This window comes from Pongo pygmaeus, chromosome 2, assembly GCF_028885625.2.
Source record: "Pongo pygmaeus isolate AG05252 chromosome 2, NHGRI_mPonPyg2-v2.0_pri, whole genome shotgun sequence".
In the NCBI taxonomy this organism is placed as follows: domain Eukaryota; kingdom Metazoa; phylum Chordata; class Mammalia; order Primates; family Hominidae; genus Pongo; species Pongo pygmaeus.
Genome location: NC_085930.1, coordinates 43,787,855 through 43,807,995, shown reverse-complemented (window position 1 = coordinate 43,807,995; position 20,141 = coordinate 43,787,855). Strand labels below are relative to the sequence as shown.

The window sequence follows — 20,141 nt, the reverse complement described above, 5'->3', positions numbered from 1 at the left end:
ATTAATATGACTTTAATAAGTCAAGGATGCATCTTGTAATCTCTAGGGTAGTTAACAGTAGGGTAGTTCATGAAGTTAATATTAAAGAATATAACACCAGCAATCTAACAACAGGAAAATAGAATTACGAAGAATTACACAAACAAAAGCAATAAATGAATAAATGAATAAAACAAAGGACATATGGACCAGTAGAAAGCAAAATGTAAGATAGTAGAGCTAAACTCAAATATGTAAAGAAACTCTAATAACTAAATAGGCCAAACAAAAGACAAAGCCTAGTAGATTGATTTTCTAAAAAATATCTGCTGCTCACAAAAGATACGTCTTAAACTTAAGGACACAGAAAGATTGAGAGTAAAGGTTGCAAAAAAGATAAAATGCAAACACTAATCGAAATAAACTTATGTAGCTATATGAAAACTAGACAAAGTAAATGTTAAGGCAAGAAGTAATGCTAAAAATACAGTGCCATTTACTAATGATAAAAGAGCCACGTCCCAGGAAAATACCATTCGAAATTTGATTGCACCTCATAACCTAATATGCACAGAGCAAAAATTCACAGAATCGAAAGAAAAAATAGACAAATCTACATCATGGCATACAATTTTAATAAACTGCTCAGTAATTAACAGAAGCAAAAAAAAATCAGAAAGGGTTAAGAAAATTTGAACAATGCAACCAACTTGATCTAACCCATATACACATACATACATAGACAGAGAACACTTCACCCAACAAAGGCAATTTTTTCAAGTGTACACAAAATTGCCAAAACTGACTGCATACTGGGCCCAAAGACTGAAATCCTACAGAGAAAATTCCTTGACACAATGTTAAAACAAAAATCAGTAAGAAAGATAACTTTAAAATCCCATTTACTTAAGCAAAAATCTCAAAATAATCCATGAGTCAAAAAGATGACACGGAAATTTCAAAATGTTCTGAACTGACTACACAAGGGATGCAGTTAAAGTCATGTCTAAAGGAAAAAAAATTACATATATGTGTGTGTATATATATATATGTTTATACACACACACACACACGAGAAAGGCTAAAAATCAGTAATCTAACTATCCATCTGAAGAATGAAAAAAAGAATAAGAAATAAGCCCCTCTCCAAATAAAAATAAGCAGAAGAAAATAAGATAGAAAAGAAAATAATGAAATAGAAACAAACATAAAATAGAATCAACAATGAACCAAAAGTGGATTCCTTGAAAAGTATAATAAAATTGAAAATCTCTTGGAAAGACTGATCCAGAAAATGAGAAAAGGCACAAAATACTAACATAAGAAATGAAAACATAGGGCATCACTACCTATCCTCCAAGCATTAAAAATAATAAGAAAATATTATGAACAATTTTGTCAAAAGATTTGAAAGCATGAAGTTGACAAATTCCTACAAAAATGCTAAGTGCCAAAATGATACAATCAATTTGACTAGTACTATAATTATTAAAATATTAAATCTGTAATTAAAAATCCTTCCCTTAAAAAGAAAACTACGTGCCCAGATGAATTCTGCAAAACAAAGAAAAAATTATCCATCTTAAACTCTTACACAAGACCAAAAAAAAGATGAACACTTCCCAACTTTTTAATGAGTCCAGCACCACCTTGACACCAAAAGGTGGCAAAAGCATTTTAAGGAAGAAAAATTTTGGGCCAATGCAATTCATAAACATATGTGGAAAGAAAATAAAATAGCAAATAGAATCCAGTGATATAATAAGGGATATATTCATCAAAACCAAACTGAGATTACTCCAGAAACACAATAATGGTTTAATGTTTTTATAAATGTAATTCACCATCAGTAGAGTTGTATAGCAGAAGCATGTTGGGCCCATAGAAATGTAATTTACCACATTATTAAAAAAATGGGGGAAAAATCATATCCTCAACTTTAAGATAAAACATTTGATAAAATTAAGTACCCAGTCACGATAAAAATTCTTAGAAAAAATGAGAACAGAAAGAAACTTCCTGCTTTAGTCCATTTTGTGTTGCAATGAAGGAATACCTGAGACTGGGTAATTTATAAAGAAAAAAGGTTTATTTAGCTCACAATTCCGATACCTGAAAAAGTTTAGGTCTGGGTATCTGAAGAGAGCCTTAGGACACTTTTGGCATGGCAGAAGGCAAAGGACAGCTGGGTTGTACAGAGATCACATGGCAATGGGAAGCAACAAAGCTAGAGAGGAGGTGCCAGACTCTTTTTAACAAACAGCTCTTGCAGGAATTAATAAGAGTGAGAACTCACTCTTCTCCCTCTACCACCCCAGGGAGGGCATTACTCTATTCATGAGGGGATCTGCCCTGCAACACAAACACCTTCCAACAGACCCCACCTCCAATGCTGAGGATCAAATTTCAACATGAGGCTTGGCAGGATCAAATTTCAACATGAGGCTTGGCAGAATCAAACATCCAAACTATATTACCTCCCTAACCTGAGAAAAAGGCTTCTTCTGCCAGACACAGTGGCTCACACCTATAATCCCAACACTTTGGGAGGCTGAGGAGGGTAAATTGCTTGAGGTCAGGAGTTCAAGACAAGCCTGCCCAACATGGTGAAACGCCATCTTTACTAAAAATACAAAAATTTGCCAGGCGTGGTGGTTGGGCGCCTGTAATCCCAGCTACTCAGGAGACTGAGGCAGGAGAATCACTTGAACTTGGAGGCGGAAGATGCAGTGAGCTGGGATCATGCCATTGCACTCCAGCCTGGGCAACAGAACAAGACTCCGTCTCAAAATAAAAATTTAAAAAAAAAATTTAAATTAAAATAAATTTTTAAAAGGATGTTTTCTTTCTTTATTTTTTTTGAGATAGAGTCTCGCTCTGTTGCTCAGGCTGGAGTGCAATGGCACAATCTCCGCTCACTGCAACCTCCACCTCCTGGGTTCAAGTGATTATCCTGCCTCAGCCTCCCAAGTAGCTGGGATTATAGGTGTGCACCACCACACCAGGTTAATTTTTGTATTTTTAATAGAGACAGGATTTCGCCATGTTGGCCAGGCTGGTCTTGAACTCCTGACCTCCAGTGATACGCCAGCCTTGGTCTCCCAAAGTGCTGGGATTACAGACGTGAGGCACAGCACCTGGCCTGGGGTCTTCCATTTTTTTAAAATGTTACAAAAAAATTATACTTAATTTTGAAATGCTCAACACTTTTACCTCTGAGATTACACATGTAACAATGCTTGTAGTCACCGCTTTAATATCACACTGGATGTCCTAGCCAGTGCAATAAGGAAAAGGAAAAGAAAAACAATACAATCATTGAAGAGAAACAGGCCTTCTTCATCATAGATGGCATGCTTACATAGATGGAAAATCCAAAAGATTCCACGAAGTATTAGAAATAAGTGAAATTAAGCAAGGTCTCTTTACATAAGGTCACAGTACCAAAATGGATTGCATTTTACATGCCACAAACAATGAGAAAACATTTTATAAATATTATTTATAATAACATCAAAAAGCCAAATAACTTGAAATAAATTTATAATTAAAATTAGATTAAGTTTAATCTTAAATTTACAGTTACATAAGACGTCTACACACAGAACAAACCAGAAGATTTTATTTAAGGAAAACCTCAATAAATAGATAAAACAGGTTCACGGATTGGAAGACTCAGCATTAGAAAGATGCCAAATCTAGCCCCACATTAATCCATATAAATTTAATGAACTGCCACTAAAAATCCTGCAGGCTTTTTATGAAAATTAGTAAACTGCCACTAAAATTTATGTGGAAAGGAAAAAGGAACAAGACTAAGTACAATAAACCTGAATAGGTGAGCTTACTCCACCCAATATGAGGATCTATTATAAAGCTATAATGAGACATTATGATACTTGTACAGAGATAGAAAAATGGACCACTGGAACAGAGTCCAAAAAACTCCAGGCATATATGGCTACTTGATTCATTATAAAGCCAGCAGTGCACAGCAGAGAGTCTTTTCCATAAATGGTGATGGCTGACTAAATAGTAAATGGGGGAAAAATATGAACCCTATCTTATATAATCACAAAAATAAATTTTAGATGTACTACACTAAAGGCAAATAATAAAGATTCTAGGGGGAAAAGATTTCATGATGGTGTACTGGAGAAAGATTTCCTAAACAAAAACACAACAAATTAATTGTAAAGAAAAAGACTGGTTTTGACTACACAGACAGATATTCAGGAACTGCTTTGTATCAACAGAAACCATTCATAGAGTGAAATGGCCAGAGTAGAAGATATTTGCAATACATATAATTAATAAAGGGTTCATATTTAGCAAATATAACAATTCCTAGGAACCTATAAAAAGATGAAAGACAACCTAATTGAATAAGAAGGAAAAAGACTGAACAGGCACTTCACAAAAGAGGATATTCAAATGGCCCATAATCTTAAATCTCAATCATTAAGGAATTACAAATTAAAATCACAATCACCATTACATGCTGACCAGAATGGTTAAAAGAAAAATACTGATATTACAAAGGACTGGTGAGAATGTACAGCAATTGAAACTCTCAAACATTATTGGTGGGAGTATGAATTGTTATAAGCACTTTGGAAAATTATTCCAACAAAAATATGCATAATATGAACCAGCAATACCACCACCAAAAACAGGCACAATGATGTTCACAGTAGTACCATTCATAAAAGCCTCAAAGTGAAAATAACCCAAATGTCTGTCCAACATTAAAACTGATAAATTATGGAACAGTCATAGAACAAAATACTGTACAGTGGTAAAAAAAAACAAAATACTGCTATATGCAACAACATGGATGAATCTCACAGTCTAAGCAAAGAAGTATTACAAAGTTCAAAAACAGGAAAAACTAATGTGTGGTGCTAGAAGTCAGAATTGTGGTTAAGAGAAAAGGATTTGTGACTGAGGAGTATGAGAGAAGGACTTCTGGAGCCAGGTAATGTTTTATTTTTTGACCAGGAAAATGGTTTCAGGAATATCCCCACATTTTAACAGTTCATCCAACTGCACATTTACGTATGTATTTTTCTGATGTATATGTCAATTTAAAAGTTCTAATATTTCATGAGTCTCTCTCAAGTTTCATTCAAACCACCTCATACCTCACATCCTCAAATGCTGCATTTAACTGGCACTTTGACTTTAATCAAGCCTAAAATCTCACAGCTTACACAGTCAAAACAAAAATCATCATCCCTGTATTACAGGCTGAATTGTGTGTTGAAGCCCTCACCTCTACTGTCTGTGAATGTGAACTTATTTGGAAATAGAGTGTCCACAGATGTATTTAAGATGTAAATTAAGATGTGGTCATACCTGAGCGGGGTAGCCTTTAATCCGATATGACTTTTGTCCTGTTGAGACATACAGGGAAAACATCATGTGACAACAGATCAGAGATTGTAGTAATGCAGCAGTAGGCCAAGAAACACTAAAGAGACACAGCCACAACCAGAAACTAGGCAGAAAAAGGTAAGGAAGGATTCTATCCAGAGTTTCAAAGGAAACATGGCCTTGCTTACACCTTGATTTCAGACTTCCAGGCTCCAGAACTGTGAGAGAATAAATTTATGCTGTTTTAAGCCACCCAGTTTGTGGTATTTTGTTATGGCAGCCCACCCTTCCATGTATGCAACATCTAATTCCTACATCAATCTTCCATTCAATAACCTTTACAGTATTTTCCCATCTGTCTGAAAACTCCACTGATTTTCCTCCATTTCTTATATCCTAGAATTATTAAGAGGTATTATTTTACCTTTTAATTATCTCGTTTCTAAACCTTTCCCTTCCATTTCTACCATTACAACCCTACTTTAGGCCTCAATAATATCTGTATTTCTTAAACCCTACCTTGCTTATATCACCCCTGTTCTCAAACTTTCAGACACCCTATCACATCACATCCAAAAAGCACTCAGTCTGACTCTATTCTACTTCTTTCCATAATAAACACAAGTGGTTCCCAGAACACATTTTGTTCTTTATCGGCTAGTCTTTCACAGTACCTAGAATAGTCTCTGGTAGACCTAGTGCTCAATTAAATATTAACATCCACACAACATAAACTTACTACTGCCTCCACACCATCTTTCACGTTTCACAAGTCCATGTTATGCCAATTCATGCCTTCAATACTGATTCATTTCATTCATCCTTAGTTGATGTCTTATTCCATTTTTCACCACCGGTTCTATCCTAAGTCCCAACATCACTCCACACTCATTCTAAAAGTTTATCACTTAAATCGCTAAAGAACAAGACCTTTTTGTAACTTCCCTCTCTCACACCTAGAAGTGTCTCAACATCTTCACCTATCATTTTCTTTTCCCTATCTAGTAGAAAGAAGTGTCTTCCATTTCTAATACTAGCGTCTCTCATCTGTGTTTTTAATGTTTCCACTTATCTCTCTTCCTGGACCTTGCCGTATCAATGAGCTTCTCCTGGTTCTCTCCCAAAGACACAGAAGTCTCATCATATAAATTAAATTTTTTTAAAAAAAGTTTTTCAACTTTCTATAGTGGACACTTGTGGACAATATATTTTCTTGGGCTATGGCAACAACAACATCCAGTTTCTATAAGCAGCAAAGCCAGTGTCAGAGACAAGGCTATAATATCCAGCATCCAGGAGACAGCAGATAATGACCTTAACAAACTGCCCCTCAATATAGTATCTTAGCTATGGTTCTGGATATAGTTCTAGATGCCTACCCTTCTTTCAGTTCTTGATTTCCATGCCTGAAGCATCCAATATCTTTCAAAAAACTGTCTTTTAACCACGGGGTCAAGTTTCTGATGTCTGTGAATAAAACTTTGACTGATGTCTTGGCTTGGGCTGCTGTAACAAAATACCATAGACTAGCTGGCTTCCACTCTTTGTTACAGCTCTGGAGCATGAAAGTCTGAGACAAGGGTGCCAGCATTATCAGGTTCCTGGTGACAGCCCTCTTTCTGGCATGCAGATGCCTGCTTTTCTGCTACATCCTTGCATGATGGACAGAAACAGCTCTAGTGTCTTCCTCTTCTTATAAGGACACTAATCACATCATAAGGCTCTACCCTCCCGACCTCATCTAAACCTAATTACTTCCCAAAGGCCCTATGCCCCCTGATACCATCATATTGAGGGTTGCGAGCTCAACATATGGATTTGGGGGAGAAGGGGAACATAAACTTTCAGTCCATAACAACTGACATAGTCTTCTTCCCTCACAAATTACTCTTTTTTCTCTTTCCTTTCTTTGCCAAGAGTTGTCCCTACTCTCCTTCTTCACTATCCCGTCATTTCTTAATCCTTTAAGACAGGGGTCTCCAACCCCCGTACGAGTCTGTGGCCTGTCAGGAACTGGACCGCACAGCAGAAAGTGAGTGGTGGGCAAGCAAGTGAAGCTTCATCTGTATTTACCAGCCACTCCTCATCTCTCATCCGTATTTACAACGGCTCCCCATTGCTTGTATTACCACCTGAGCTCTGCCTCCTATCAGATCAGCAGCAGTATTAGATTCTCACAGGAGCACGAACCCTACTGAGAACTCCACATGTGAGGGATCTATGTTGTGCACTCCTTACAAGAATCTAATGCCTGATGATCTGTCACTATCTCCCATCACCTCCAGACGGGACTGTCTAGTTGCAGGAAAACAAGCTCTGGGCTCCCACTGATTCTACGTTATGGTGAATTGTATAATTATTTCATTATATATTACAATATAATAATAATAGACATAAACTACACAATAAATGTAATGCACTTCAATCATCCCAAAACCATCCACTGCCCCTAACCCCAGTCAATGGGAAAACTGTCTTCCACAAAACCGGTCCCTGGTGCCAAAAAAGTTGGAGACCTCTGCTTTAAGATGTGACACTTTTCTCCTAACCACTTTTATTAAAATTACTAAGAGACACGAATGCCCTTACCTCTACTAAAAGTATTCATTTATTTATCAACTAAGATTTTTCCTTGAACATTATTTTTCTTCTCTCTCCCTCCGATAGCTTATCCAATCAAAATACCTCAATCTAAAAAAAATTTCTGGCCCCATCTACTATTCCCTTCCCTCTCTCCACTTTTCTTTTTCTTCTCTCCCTCTCTCTCTTCTGCCTGTGTTCCCTTGTCTCTCTGAAACAGCTCATTCAATGCAAATACCTCAATCCTGATAATTCCCAGTTTCACAACCTACCTCCTACCCCTCATACCTCACCCTTCTATCCCCACCTCTCACAAATTTCCAGCTACAGCTCAAAAGTACACCACAAATGCATGTGAAACCTTACTGGATTGATTAATCAATCCTCTCATCACCCTTTCCTAGTTATTCCAAGTTGGTTCATATCTAACTCCTCCTTCCTCACCCACAATGATATCCAAACACCATATCATCTACTTCTCAGATCCAAGCCTCCCTTCAAATCCCTTTGCAAAATTGCCATTTATCTCTGTAATCCTCTCTTTTCCATGGAATATCACAATGGTTGTCACCTTCACTTGTCTGTCATAGCTCCAATATATTTTTTACATTTCTGCCAGAGCTATACAATCTATCAAGTCATGGATGGACTCAACAGTTGCCTGCCTTCAAAAGCTCCTCAGTGGCTACCACAGTCTAATCGCCTCAGCAAAGTATTTAAAAATCCATGACTTCCCTCCATAAAGTTCATGCTTGAGTCACATGGGAACACTAATTCCTTCTAGAGTCCTCATCTCAGTGGTCTTTAAGTTGGAACGCCTTCTTTTTCGCTGACCTTCCCTCACAAACGGAAATCAAAGCTATTCCTTCAAGATTCAGCTAGAAAATTAGCTCCTCTAAGTCTTCTTCCATCCCTAGTTAAATTGGTCCTCTTTCTATAATCCGACAATACTTTGTTTAAATTTCTAACATAAGACAAGTCATTTTTGTTCACTGTATTGTTTGTGGTATTTACATAGCACTTTATTGCAATTTAATTTCATAGCAATTCTGTGAAGAAAGTATTATTTAGCCAATTTAACAGGGGAGGAAACAGGCAGAGAAGTAACTGGGTTAATACACACACACACATATACACAGAAAAACATCTTTCATTCCAATCTCCTGACAATTAAGTTTTACATTTTTTAAGGACAAAGACTCCACAGAGCCTAGCAGAGTCCTTTCTACATAAGAGATGCTTTGTAAGGTTTTGGTTTTTTTTGTTGTTTTGTTTTGTTTTTTGTTTTTACGGTGAGACAGAGTCTTGCCCTGTTGTCCAGGATGGAATGCAGAGGCAAAATCTTAGCTCACTACAGCCTCAACCTTCCGGGCTTAAGCAATCCTCCCACCTTAGCCTCCTGAGTAGTTGCTACTACAGGTGGACTCCACCATGCCTGACTTATTTATTTATTTATTTTTTGGTAGAGACGAGGTCTCACTGTGTTGCCCAGGCTGGTCTCAAAGAATTGGGCTCTAACAATCCTCCTGCCTCAGCCTCTCAGGGATTACAGGCATGAGCCACCGCACCCAGCCTGCTTTGTGTTTTACATATGTTTAAAACCACCCTGTTTTATCTGTCTGAACTCTTGAAGACATAGCTCAAAAGTCTCATTTTTAACTCTTCCAGCCCTAATATTTCTGTAAACTATATCATATCACTTGGCATGTTGTTACAAATGTCATTTGATATATAAGCATGCCATTAATCGTACTAATGAGTTCATAAGCTTTAGAGGGCCAACATGCCTCATTCCACCGTGGTATCCTTTATACTCCCTAGCACATGGTTGTTTCTCAATAGTCCCCAATTTATCCCTTGCTCAAATCTCTAAGTCCTTTTTTTTTTTTGCATGACAGATATAGATCAACTGTGACTAAACTTTACTTTCATAACAGTAAATATTATTTAACCCATTCCTGAAATATAAAGTTCATACATAGGTCAGGGAAAAAGTATTCTAAGTATCCGAAGGGAGAAAAATCTAGAGTGACTATTTTAGATGACTGTAGAGGGCAGCAAAGCAACAGTAGTATCCTCAAAGAAAACCATGTATTTTTCTTACGGAACTTCAAATTTGTTTTATATTTCAAGAAATGCTGTCAGGATTAAAGCTTCTGAAGGAAAAGGGGCTTTGGGGGATGTCAAATACAAATTTCACCAGCTACTTATATATTTAAACATTTTTACTATTAACTATAAATATAATGAAAATATATCAATGCCCAGATACTTTTACATGAAAAACAAGCTTGATAAACAATGCAGTTTCAAAATAGCCACCATAATTGCTGAGTACTTTAAGAATCCAGAAGTTGAAAATCTTTTCTCATTGAAAACTGCAAACATAATTTCTTAATTTTATTTTCTTAAATACAGAAAAGAATGTCAATAATCTAGATAGTCTTATTTCCTGCTAATTAGTATTACTAATTCTAAACTTGATATGCCTTTTTGTTATTCAAAATCAGTCAACTGTAGGGTCTATACCAGTTTAAAAGAAAAAAATTATAAATCCTTTGGCACTGTACTAGTATACAACAATAAACAATGCAACACCTTGAAAAAGAACAGAAATTCCCTTACTGTTATTTCAATATTGAAGTTCACTCTGCTGTTAATATGAACTAGGCAGAAAAACTGCATCAAGATAATCATATAACCTCAGAAGTGTTTATAGGAATGGGGAAGCTACTATAAAAGTTGACATTAAATACAACTGTATTATTTGCATGTTTCTCAAAGATTGTGTTGGCAGTAATTTTTTACTTCCTTTAAATTTAACAAGCAGAAATGCAGAGTTTTAGAGTGACTGCAGTAGCCATTAACATAAGCAGGCTTATGATTTAGTGAGAAATGCTGCTATCATGTTTTAGCCCTGTGCCCTTAAAGAGAAGTATAGAACTGTTAGCTATATGCCTTCTTCCACTTGATTCTCTTCCAAAAAATTAAAGGAATGCAGAAGGACTTTTTTATTTTGCATTTAAAATAAAGTAGGTAGGGCATCTCTAAGCAGGTTTTAAAAACTAGGCAGTTTATCGTCAGGCTTAGTATTAAATTAAATGTATAGCCATGAATGATTATCTCTAAATCAAATTAGTAGGGAATCTGAGTCTATAATGAAAGGACATTTAAACATTTTTACTATTAACTACAAATATAATGAAAATATATCAATGCCCAGATCCTTTTACATGAAAAACAAGCTTGATAAACAATGCACAGTTTCAAAATAGCCACCATAATTGCTGAGTACTTTAAGAATCTAGCTACAACTAAATGAGAAATTTTATTAATAATCTTCAAAAACTAGGGCCTAAGATTTTCAGTAATAGCAATCATGTCTATCATGAATAATTCACATAGTTACTATATTAAACTGATTTTACTACAGTTTACCAATACTAGCATTTCATTAATATTTTTTTCTTCTGAATTGAAGCAACAGAAGAGTCAAGCACACTCCTGACATTATATATAATGTTCTCAGACACTTAGTTGGAGTCCCAGCCCTGCACAGTTTCACATTAGCATACTTCCATTACAAAATAGACTATCTTAAATTTACCCACTTCATTCATAAAACTCAGTTCCAGAGTCAGATGTATCATACATAAAGTACAATACATCTCACAGAAGCTGCTTAAGCTAAACAGGTAAATAATATACAGCTGATTTTGAAATAACAAAGCAGAAGACCACTATTCTCACAGAAAGTCAATTCTGCAAACATCTCAAATTCAAAATGGGTGAGGCAATGGGAAATAGAACTGAAGAGAGGAAAAATAAGTTTTTAAAAAGGAAAAATCAGTGGAGAACTATCTCAAGTAACATCTTTAAGTCTATAACCTCTTCTAATCATCAAGAGTACAAATCTCTTTAAGAATATATTCCTATAGTGTATTCTGCATAACATAGCTTCAGCAACATAATATATATTACACCAAAGAATTTGTTTAGTTTGTTAAATGGGATATTTTACTGAAGAATTTCTTAGACCATTAATAAACTAATTCACATTGTAACTTTCCATGAGGGGGTATATCATTAGCTTTTCCTATTGCCAAATGTATTAAACCATGGTACTTTTTCTTCCAAAAACCTACCTTCTGAGACTAGTGTTTCACAGAAACACTTTAACAAAGACTGTTCTAAACCTGAAAGCATGAAAAAAATGAAAACAGAATTGCATGCTCACTGTATGCAAGAAGTGGTGAGGGAAGCCTTCCTGGAGAAAGTCAAAATTAAACCAAGCCCTTCAGAATTTGATTAGGTAGGAAGCGCAATGTCATTCTAGGCCTTATGGGTAAAGACCACAAAAGGGCATAACCCACTTTACAGAAAATTAAAAGTTTGGACTTGAACTATCCAAACTGGTAGCCACCAGGAATATCACACTTGACTACAAAGTGCATTAAATGTGGCTAGTCCAAATTGAAATGATCTATAAGTATAATATATCTACTTGATTTCAAAACATTACTATGAAGGAAAATGTAAAATATCTCAATTTTTAATAACAATTGCATGCTGAAATGATATTTTGGTTACACTGTGTTAAATAAAATAAGATTAATTTCACCTATTTCTTCTTCACTTTTTAAATGTGGCTTCAAGAAAACCTGAAATTACATGGCTTGCAATATATTTCTATTGAAACGTGCTGGTTTGGACTAACCTTGATTTCGCCATCAAACTCTTGAAATAAATATGAGTGCCTACTACATGCCAAGCACATGGGAATACAAATAGTGAACAAAACAGTGAAGCAGATTTCTTTCAGAAGATTGATAATATTTGGTCAAATCGTAAATGAAAATGCTATAATAAATAGCACTTGTCAAGAGAAAAAAGAATTATCTGATGTTGTCTTTCAAAACACAAATGTCCCAACCCTTGGACTCCACACCTCACCCGTCTTACAAAAATTGTTGATCTAGTAAGTCCATAGTGGGGCCTGGCCACATTGCTTCAAAAAAGATTCCCTAGTAACTATGATTTTAACTCACACATCCTATCTTTGCAGGCTCTAGCTATTTGAGAATAGCTATTTACAGCCCCACTCCCTTTTTCTGTTATTTTATTTCTTGTGATAAAACCTAGGCTGAGAGCCTAAAGGGCCTCTACTGGGTGCAACAGCCAACCTATTTAAAGTAAGAACAAGTTTGATCTTTTTTTTTTTTTTTTACCATTAAAGTTGAAACCAAAGTTTTTTACACATGGCTCACATTCCAGTTTATGAATATCTACTCACAATGCAACAGGTCTTCCCTACTCAACTTATTTAGCAGAATGAATGGTGGGCAGTCAATAGTCTTGCAAGAAAAACAATCTCCTGGATGCTATACTAAAGGAAACAAGTAAAATTCAAAATATAAGTATATAATATCCTTTCTAAAATAACTATAGTACCTGCAATATGGCTATATCTAGACTCATAGGTCTTCTCTACTCAACTTATTTAGCAGAATGAATGGTGGGCAGTCAATAGTCTTGCAAGAAAAACAATCTCCTGGATGCTATACTAAAGAAAACAAGTAAAATTCAAAATATAAGTATATGATATCCTTTCTAAAATAACTATAGTACCTGCAATATGGCTATATCTAGACTCATAGGAGGCAGGCCTCATTAAAATTTGTAATTGATAAGTTACATTATAATTAGTAACTCTTTTAGAAAAAACCTTGAAGCTACCCTTAATAAAGTTTCAGAATTTTTTTTTTTTTTTGAGATGGAGTCTCACTCCGTCACCCAGGCTGGAGTACAATGGTGCAGTCACAGTTCACTGAAGCCTCCTCCCCCTCGGGTTCAAGCAACTAGCCTGCCTCAGCCTCCCAAGTAGCTGGGATTACAGGCTCCTGCCACCATGCCCAGCTAATTTTTGTATTTTTGTTAAAGACGGGGTTTCGCCATGTTGGCCAGGCTGGTCTCAAACTCCTCACCCAAAGTGATCCGCCCTGAAGCAATCAGCCTCCCAAAGTGCTGGGATTACAGGCGTCAGCCACCGTGCCTGGCCTCACAACAGATTTTAAATAAATGATTAAACTATATCGGAGTTTATTCTAATAAATAAAAAGCATAAATTTTATAAAATTCAGTAAAGAATATAGATTCAACAACTTAAAGACCATTTTAGACAAAAATATATGAAGTAATCAAACATATGACAGATTAATGGTGCTCAGATTTTTGGATCTGTGTGCATGGTACACAAAATTGTCTTTAAAGTTTCATTATTGACTTAACTGTTATTTGATTTTTAACCTACATTTACATATTAATAGTAATTATTAACTGTCTCATCTTCTGCAAACCATGTAGTGCTTGTCAATTTTTATGAAGGTTTTAATAGATTACAGAATATGTTATAGCAATATATTATTTACTCACTAATTTTTAACGGTTAAGTTACAGAATGTCAAAGTGCTCTCTTTTAACAAGGATTTTCATAACCAGTTTCCCTTCAATAATTTTCAAGTAATTAACAATAACCCATTAAGTTTTATCCCTTAACTATACACATACAAAACATACATCAGAATTGCCAAATTACTAAATTGTAAATGATGAAAGTATAAGTGACATAAACAAGGTAAATATATATAATACACACAATTGCCCAGCTTTTCCAATTATTATTTCTGATGTTGTAGATAACTGCAAGAAAGGAAGATTTGATCTTTCTCCTTGCTTCTAAATTTGGGTTACTTTCCAAAAATATCTGTTTAGGATGCAGAAAGACTCATGCAGGCAATATGTACTATAGACCCCAACTGATACCATCAGTAACTTAAAGCAGAAGCAAATTGTGAGTCCCTTCTCCAATTCCTATCTTCAGTATAATCACTAACATTCTAAGTGACCTTATGGAACTGCCAAATCTTAAAATGCACTGGACATCACTAAGGGAATAGTCAACTAGTTTCCATACAATTATACAACTGAATTATTTTGACTATATTCTAATATTCTGAACACTCATCATTTGTATATTTATATAAAGTAACAAATATTTGAAGATCACTGGGCTAAGACTCAATATATAGATGTAAAGTACAAATACAGCAAGTCAACTTGAAAACTCAATTATTCAGCACATCGGTGTAGAATTTAAGAATCACTAATACCAGCCTGGTTAGTTTATGCTGTGCAATATAATAAATGCTAACATTTGAGTGTTACTATATTTCATGCACTCTCCTAATTGTTTTATTCTATTCTGTCATTTAGTTCTCACAAGATCTCCATCAGCAAGGTAGTAATCTCTTTTTAAAACAAGAGAAACTTCAAGTTTCCAAGGTTAAATAACCTGCCAATGATTTACACCTAGAGAGAGAAAGAGAAAGGGAGGAAGGGAGAGAAGGACAGAGAAGGAAGGAAGAAGACATCTCAATAAGATCTGACCCAAATGATGTTTTAAAAGTGACTATTTTTTTCATTGCACATTCATAAGTCTTTACCTAATGGGTTAGGTGTCCCATTTCCGGGCAAATCAGAATACCTCATAAACACCAAACTGTTCTACAAACATGTTTCCTTTAGGTCGAACCCAAACTTATAAGCATCTTGAAGCCAGGACTCTGTCTTATGCGTGTGTTATGTCCCCAAGTGCCTATCAAGTAGTCAAAGTGCTTTTAAAAGTTCCATATCATATCAGATCTTCTTTTCTGTGCTCTTTTAAACATCCATCTTAAGATGAAGCCTTGCTGAAAATGGAAAGAGGCATAGAATCCCAGAGCCAAATGGGACCTTACAAAGGTCAGTCGATCTTGTTATTCATCATTACCATACCCATGATAATATTCTCTATGTCCCCCCCAAAAAAAAACGGTGGGAAGTAAAAGTGAGATAAATCTAATCATCTATGAATTGATTATTGCCATCATAAAGAAACTTCAAATTTCATAATTAAATGACGTTTATCAAGTCAGATGATGATGTAAGCCCAGTCCCCTTGACACATACCTAGGAATTTCTTAGGCTTAAAAACAAAAAAAAACCTGGCAATTTGACAACCTGTAAAACTGTCATTTTAAAAGTTCAGTTCTCCAAATAAGATAATGCACACTCCCAAAACAAACGGCCAGCAAGTCTGAAATAAACATTTTTATAGCCTTCAGAATATCAGGTCCACCAGTTTTGATGGATATTTTTAACAGTTAAATTAACACGATAAAGTTAAGGCCACGTTATATATCAACCATATCAAAATATCAAAAATAGTAGCAAAAGGAAACATCTATATGTCATAAAACAAGTAAAGCATTCTCATCAACAAATCATTAGCTACAGTCATCTTTTTAAAGCTTAAAAATCTTTTCAACTCTAAAACTGGCTCCACGCAAATATTAATTACATGCCAAACCTTGTAAGCAGTACTATGAATGTCATTATAACTCTATTAACTAAAACAGTAGTTAAACCAACAACTTGTTAGACTAACAGCTTACTTGAAGAAAATTTTGCTTCCATACCACTAAGCTTCCATAAGTCACAACAACTGTGCCCTATTCAAAGACTTAATTCCAAAATAAAGGTTGATGGAAAAAACTCGTTGTAAGGGTTCACAAATTAGGGTGTCATAACACTATAAGCCAAAAAAGGAAGCTGTTTAAATGAGTAGCACACAGGAATACAAAACTAGTGTCTACCTCTACAACAAGAAGAGTTGACTCTAAACACTACACCTGCTCTAAAACACAGTCCATTTGCCTACACTGCTTAAGTTTTTAAGCTCTGAATTAAAAATCAAGTCCTTCCAATGCGACATTGAGATTTTTTAAAAACTGTTTTCTTCTTCCGTGTGAAAACCAATGTGTTCCTTCAAAAAGTAATCAACAATTCATTTTCACAACCACTAAGAAATCATCATGTAAATAATTCCTGCATCGGCTATGCATATTACCTGGCTTCGGTCTTCCACAGAGCTTTGCCTAACTAGAGCTGCCTCTGTGGAGGTATAAATATTCTCTCAGTCCTTAACATAAACGAAGTCAGGAGAGTAAACTGGTTAAGGTCTCCTCCAACTGTCCTCTCACTCAACTGTAAGCAACATCCCCAATTCTCCTTCAGGGAATAGAACAGTACACAAATTCAATCTAGACTCTGGCATCAATTTAAAAAGGTATAGCATTAAGAACTTTGTCTTGGAACCAAGTATCTGGGGAGGCGGCATGCAGAAACAGCGTACAATTAATAACATTCCATTTATAATACTAGACTCTGTGTAAATCAGATTTCATTACAGTGCTGGAAACGTGGTGGTAAACTGTTAGTGGAAATTCTCAGCCCAGAAGAGACACTCAATCCCACCATGCAAACTTTGCTTCCCTCATAACCAGCTACCCTGACTCACCTACCGTGTAACAGGATTCTCCTCCTTCTAAATCACACTATTCAAGAAATGTGCACAAATCTCTCCTTTTAATAAATACTAATAAAACTTCAGTTTACGGTTTTATGAAATACCGAAAACCAATCTTTGAGCAAGCTTAAGTTCTGCCCCTCTACTTTTCTTACCAAGAGCCCTCAAGTAAATAACGTCTCGCAGTGTTCTGATACTCCTCCTCCCACCAAAGACTGGTGTCCTTATTTTCCCAAATCACTGCCTCCCATTAATTACCACTTAAGTCCATTTCTCTTGCATGAGGCAGACTTTTTTTTTTTTTTTTTTTTTTTTTACCACGGTCCTTAATAAGCAGGCTTCTAGTCTGGCATACCTGGGAACAAAACTCAGAGACTAACTCCCAAATATGACAGGAAAACAGTAACATAACACGAAAGAAGAGATGGGAAACAGGCGCGTGACTGTTTTGGTTAGAACAGCCGGGGCACACAGTCCATGAAATCAGGTTTTTAACACGTAAATCTTGTTCCTGCGGATTGGTAAAATAAGCACGGGCAGTGTGAGAGACGTCCCACAAGCTGGAACGCAGGGACGAGGGTCAATCTAGAGAGCTCCAGAAGCTGCCAGGGCAGAGCCGGGGGAGGGGGGCACAAGACGGAAGAAAACTAGCTGTAGGGGATTCTGCGGCTGGATGGGCTAAAATGGTGCCTTCTCCAGGGTGGAAGGCCATGAGAGGTGGACCGGGAGGCTTCATTCCATCGGGCTCCGGTCCCTAGGGTTTCTGGGCTCACAGCTCAAGTTTCACCGGGAAAAAAAGAAAGCGGCAAACGTGCATCCCGGAACCTTAACCCACGAGGGTTCCCAAAGAATGAGCGAGGAAGTAACGGTCCCCGGAGCAAACCCGGAGTTCGGCGCACGAAGCACCATCGCCAACCCTCGGCCATCCGCACGGCGACCCGCGCGGCCGCGGGGGAGGGGAGCGGGCCGCCGGCTCAGCATTCGCTGGCCCGGCCCTTCCAGGGCCTCGCCCCGGGCGCGGCGAAAAGTTTCCAGCCAAAGTCCTCGGCACTCACTCGCACAGCCAACCGCCTCGCTGCCCCGGAGAACGGCTGGCAGAGCCGGCCGCGTCGCCCGCACCCTCAGTGGCGGCTCCCTCAGCCCACGCCGGCCGCCGAGGTTCACCTACCACAGAGCCTGGAGAAGAGCAGCAGCGGGAACAGCAGCAGCAGCAGCGGAGGTGGCGTCGGGGGCTGCAGCAGGAGCCCGGCTCCGAGGAGAGAAGCGGAGGAAAGTTGTGCTTTGCCGCCTGCAGGACACAGCGGGGACGGCCGCAGGGTCCGCGCCATCCCCCACCCTCCCCCCGGCCCGCTCGCCCGCCCGCCCCCCAGCTCCCCCGGCCCAGGCGCCTCAGGCTCTGGGCGGAGGCTGTGGAAGGTCCGGCGCGCGCGTCCCCAGCTCCCAGCTCTAGCGCCGTCGCTGCCGGCTGACACTCGGCCGAGCGCTGGCGGCTGCCTCGACACCGCCGTCGCCGACGCCACTGCTGAGGCTGAAGCGGGAGCCGCCCGCCGCCGCCGCCGCCACTCCCCTCCCCCCGGCACCCGCCCGCCTCGAACTCCTGGGAACTCGGAACGCACCACCCCGCCCCACGCGAGAGGGGGAAAAGAAACCGACCCTCAGAGCGGGCGCCCGACTCGCCCGCCCTCCCCGCGCAACTACAGCTCCCGTCTGATCCCCGGGCGCAAGCCCTGTCTCCTCCCACCCCGCCCTCCTACACATGCTCCTCCCCTTTCAAAAAAAATACTCTTTTCATCCACTTTGATAACGGGGTTTCTCCCAAAGCAGAGATTTAAAAGGGACAGGAAAATCTGGAATAGTTTAGTCGGCCCTGCCCCTCGTTCCTGCCTGGTTTCCCCCCTTCCCTGCCTTTCCAATGGTCTCGCCCACTCCACCCCTCGCGGGTCCACGGAGGCCCCGGCGCCGACTGAGGCGAGGGCTGCGGGACGATCACGCTTGGCCCTCGCCTCTCCCGGGCGGCGCTCTCCCAGTGGCGGGGACCTGGGATGAGGGCGGGTGGGGAGGGGAAGGCAGGAGGGGGCTGCCCTTCCGTTGCCCATGCTAAAGGTCCCTGTGTAGGAAGCTGGACGCAGCTTGCTGGACTAGTAATCTTCCTCCTCGCTGGGGCGCGGGGGACTGAAGGGAGAGACTTTCTCCTCCTTCCTGTTCCCCGGGACAGCTGTGCTCTCCGAATCCCTCCCTTCTTCCCAGCCCACTTATCCCCCGCTCGCCAAGGCACGTTTGCACAGGCGTTTTTCCTGCTCTTTTCTCTGGGAGGGCGGCTTGGTAGAATGGTCGGCGGAGCTGGGCGAGGAGAGGGGTCTCAGAAGGTTTGCTTTCTTGCTCTTCCTTCTCACTGGCCGCTGGGCTGTCCACTTTCCGCGCCGGGCGACTGGCAACAGGAGGCCATGGATTTCCCCCAACGAGTGCGTTGGTGTTTTTCTTTGGTTTTGTTTCATTTGCATGTTCGTATGTGTAGTTGTATTTTCTTGCCTGTTTTCCTTTGATCGCAGAGAAGCGACCTCGGGAAGTATTAAACATTTGCCCGTATAAGAAGAGCGTCTGTGGTCCACCATGACCCTCGCTCACCCCAGGTGGCTGCCCGCTCTGCCCTCTCCATCCTCCCGCCTCGCACAGTACCGGCGGCTTGACCTTGGAGCCACTGCCACATCGGTTCCGCGGGGGGAGTAGGAGGGTGGACAATTTGGACTCTCCGGCGTAGGGGGCGAATTGAAGGCAGAGGACACCAGTCCTCAGGCCTGAC

General features: G+C 38.9%; 1 protein-coding gene across 3 annotated transcripts in view; it reads right to left on the bottom strand.

The window, feature by feature from the left end:
• The window catches only part of NECTIN3 (nectin cell adhesion molecule 3), a 132,960-nt gene extending 114,088 nt beyond the window's left edge, over positions 1 to 18,872 (bottom strand). For 2 of the 3 annotated variants that reach the window (XM_054481521.2, XM_054481519.2), the window contains exon 1: positions 18,510 to 18,872. In XM_054481521.2, the coding sequence (XP_054337496.1) occupies positions 18,510 to 18,669 (160 nt within the window). In that variant the 5' untranslated portion in view covers positions 18,670 to 18,872. Of the gene's footprint in view, positions 1 to 18,176; positions 18,283 to 18,509 lie in introns of those variants that run through there. The other variant, XM_054481525.2, reaches the window with a different exon arrangement.
• Between the last annotated feature and the right edge of the window lie 1,269 nt (positions 18,873 to 20,141).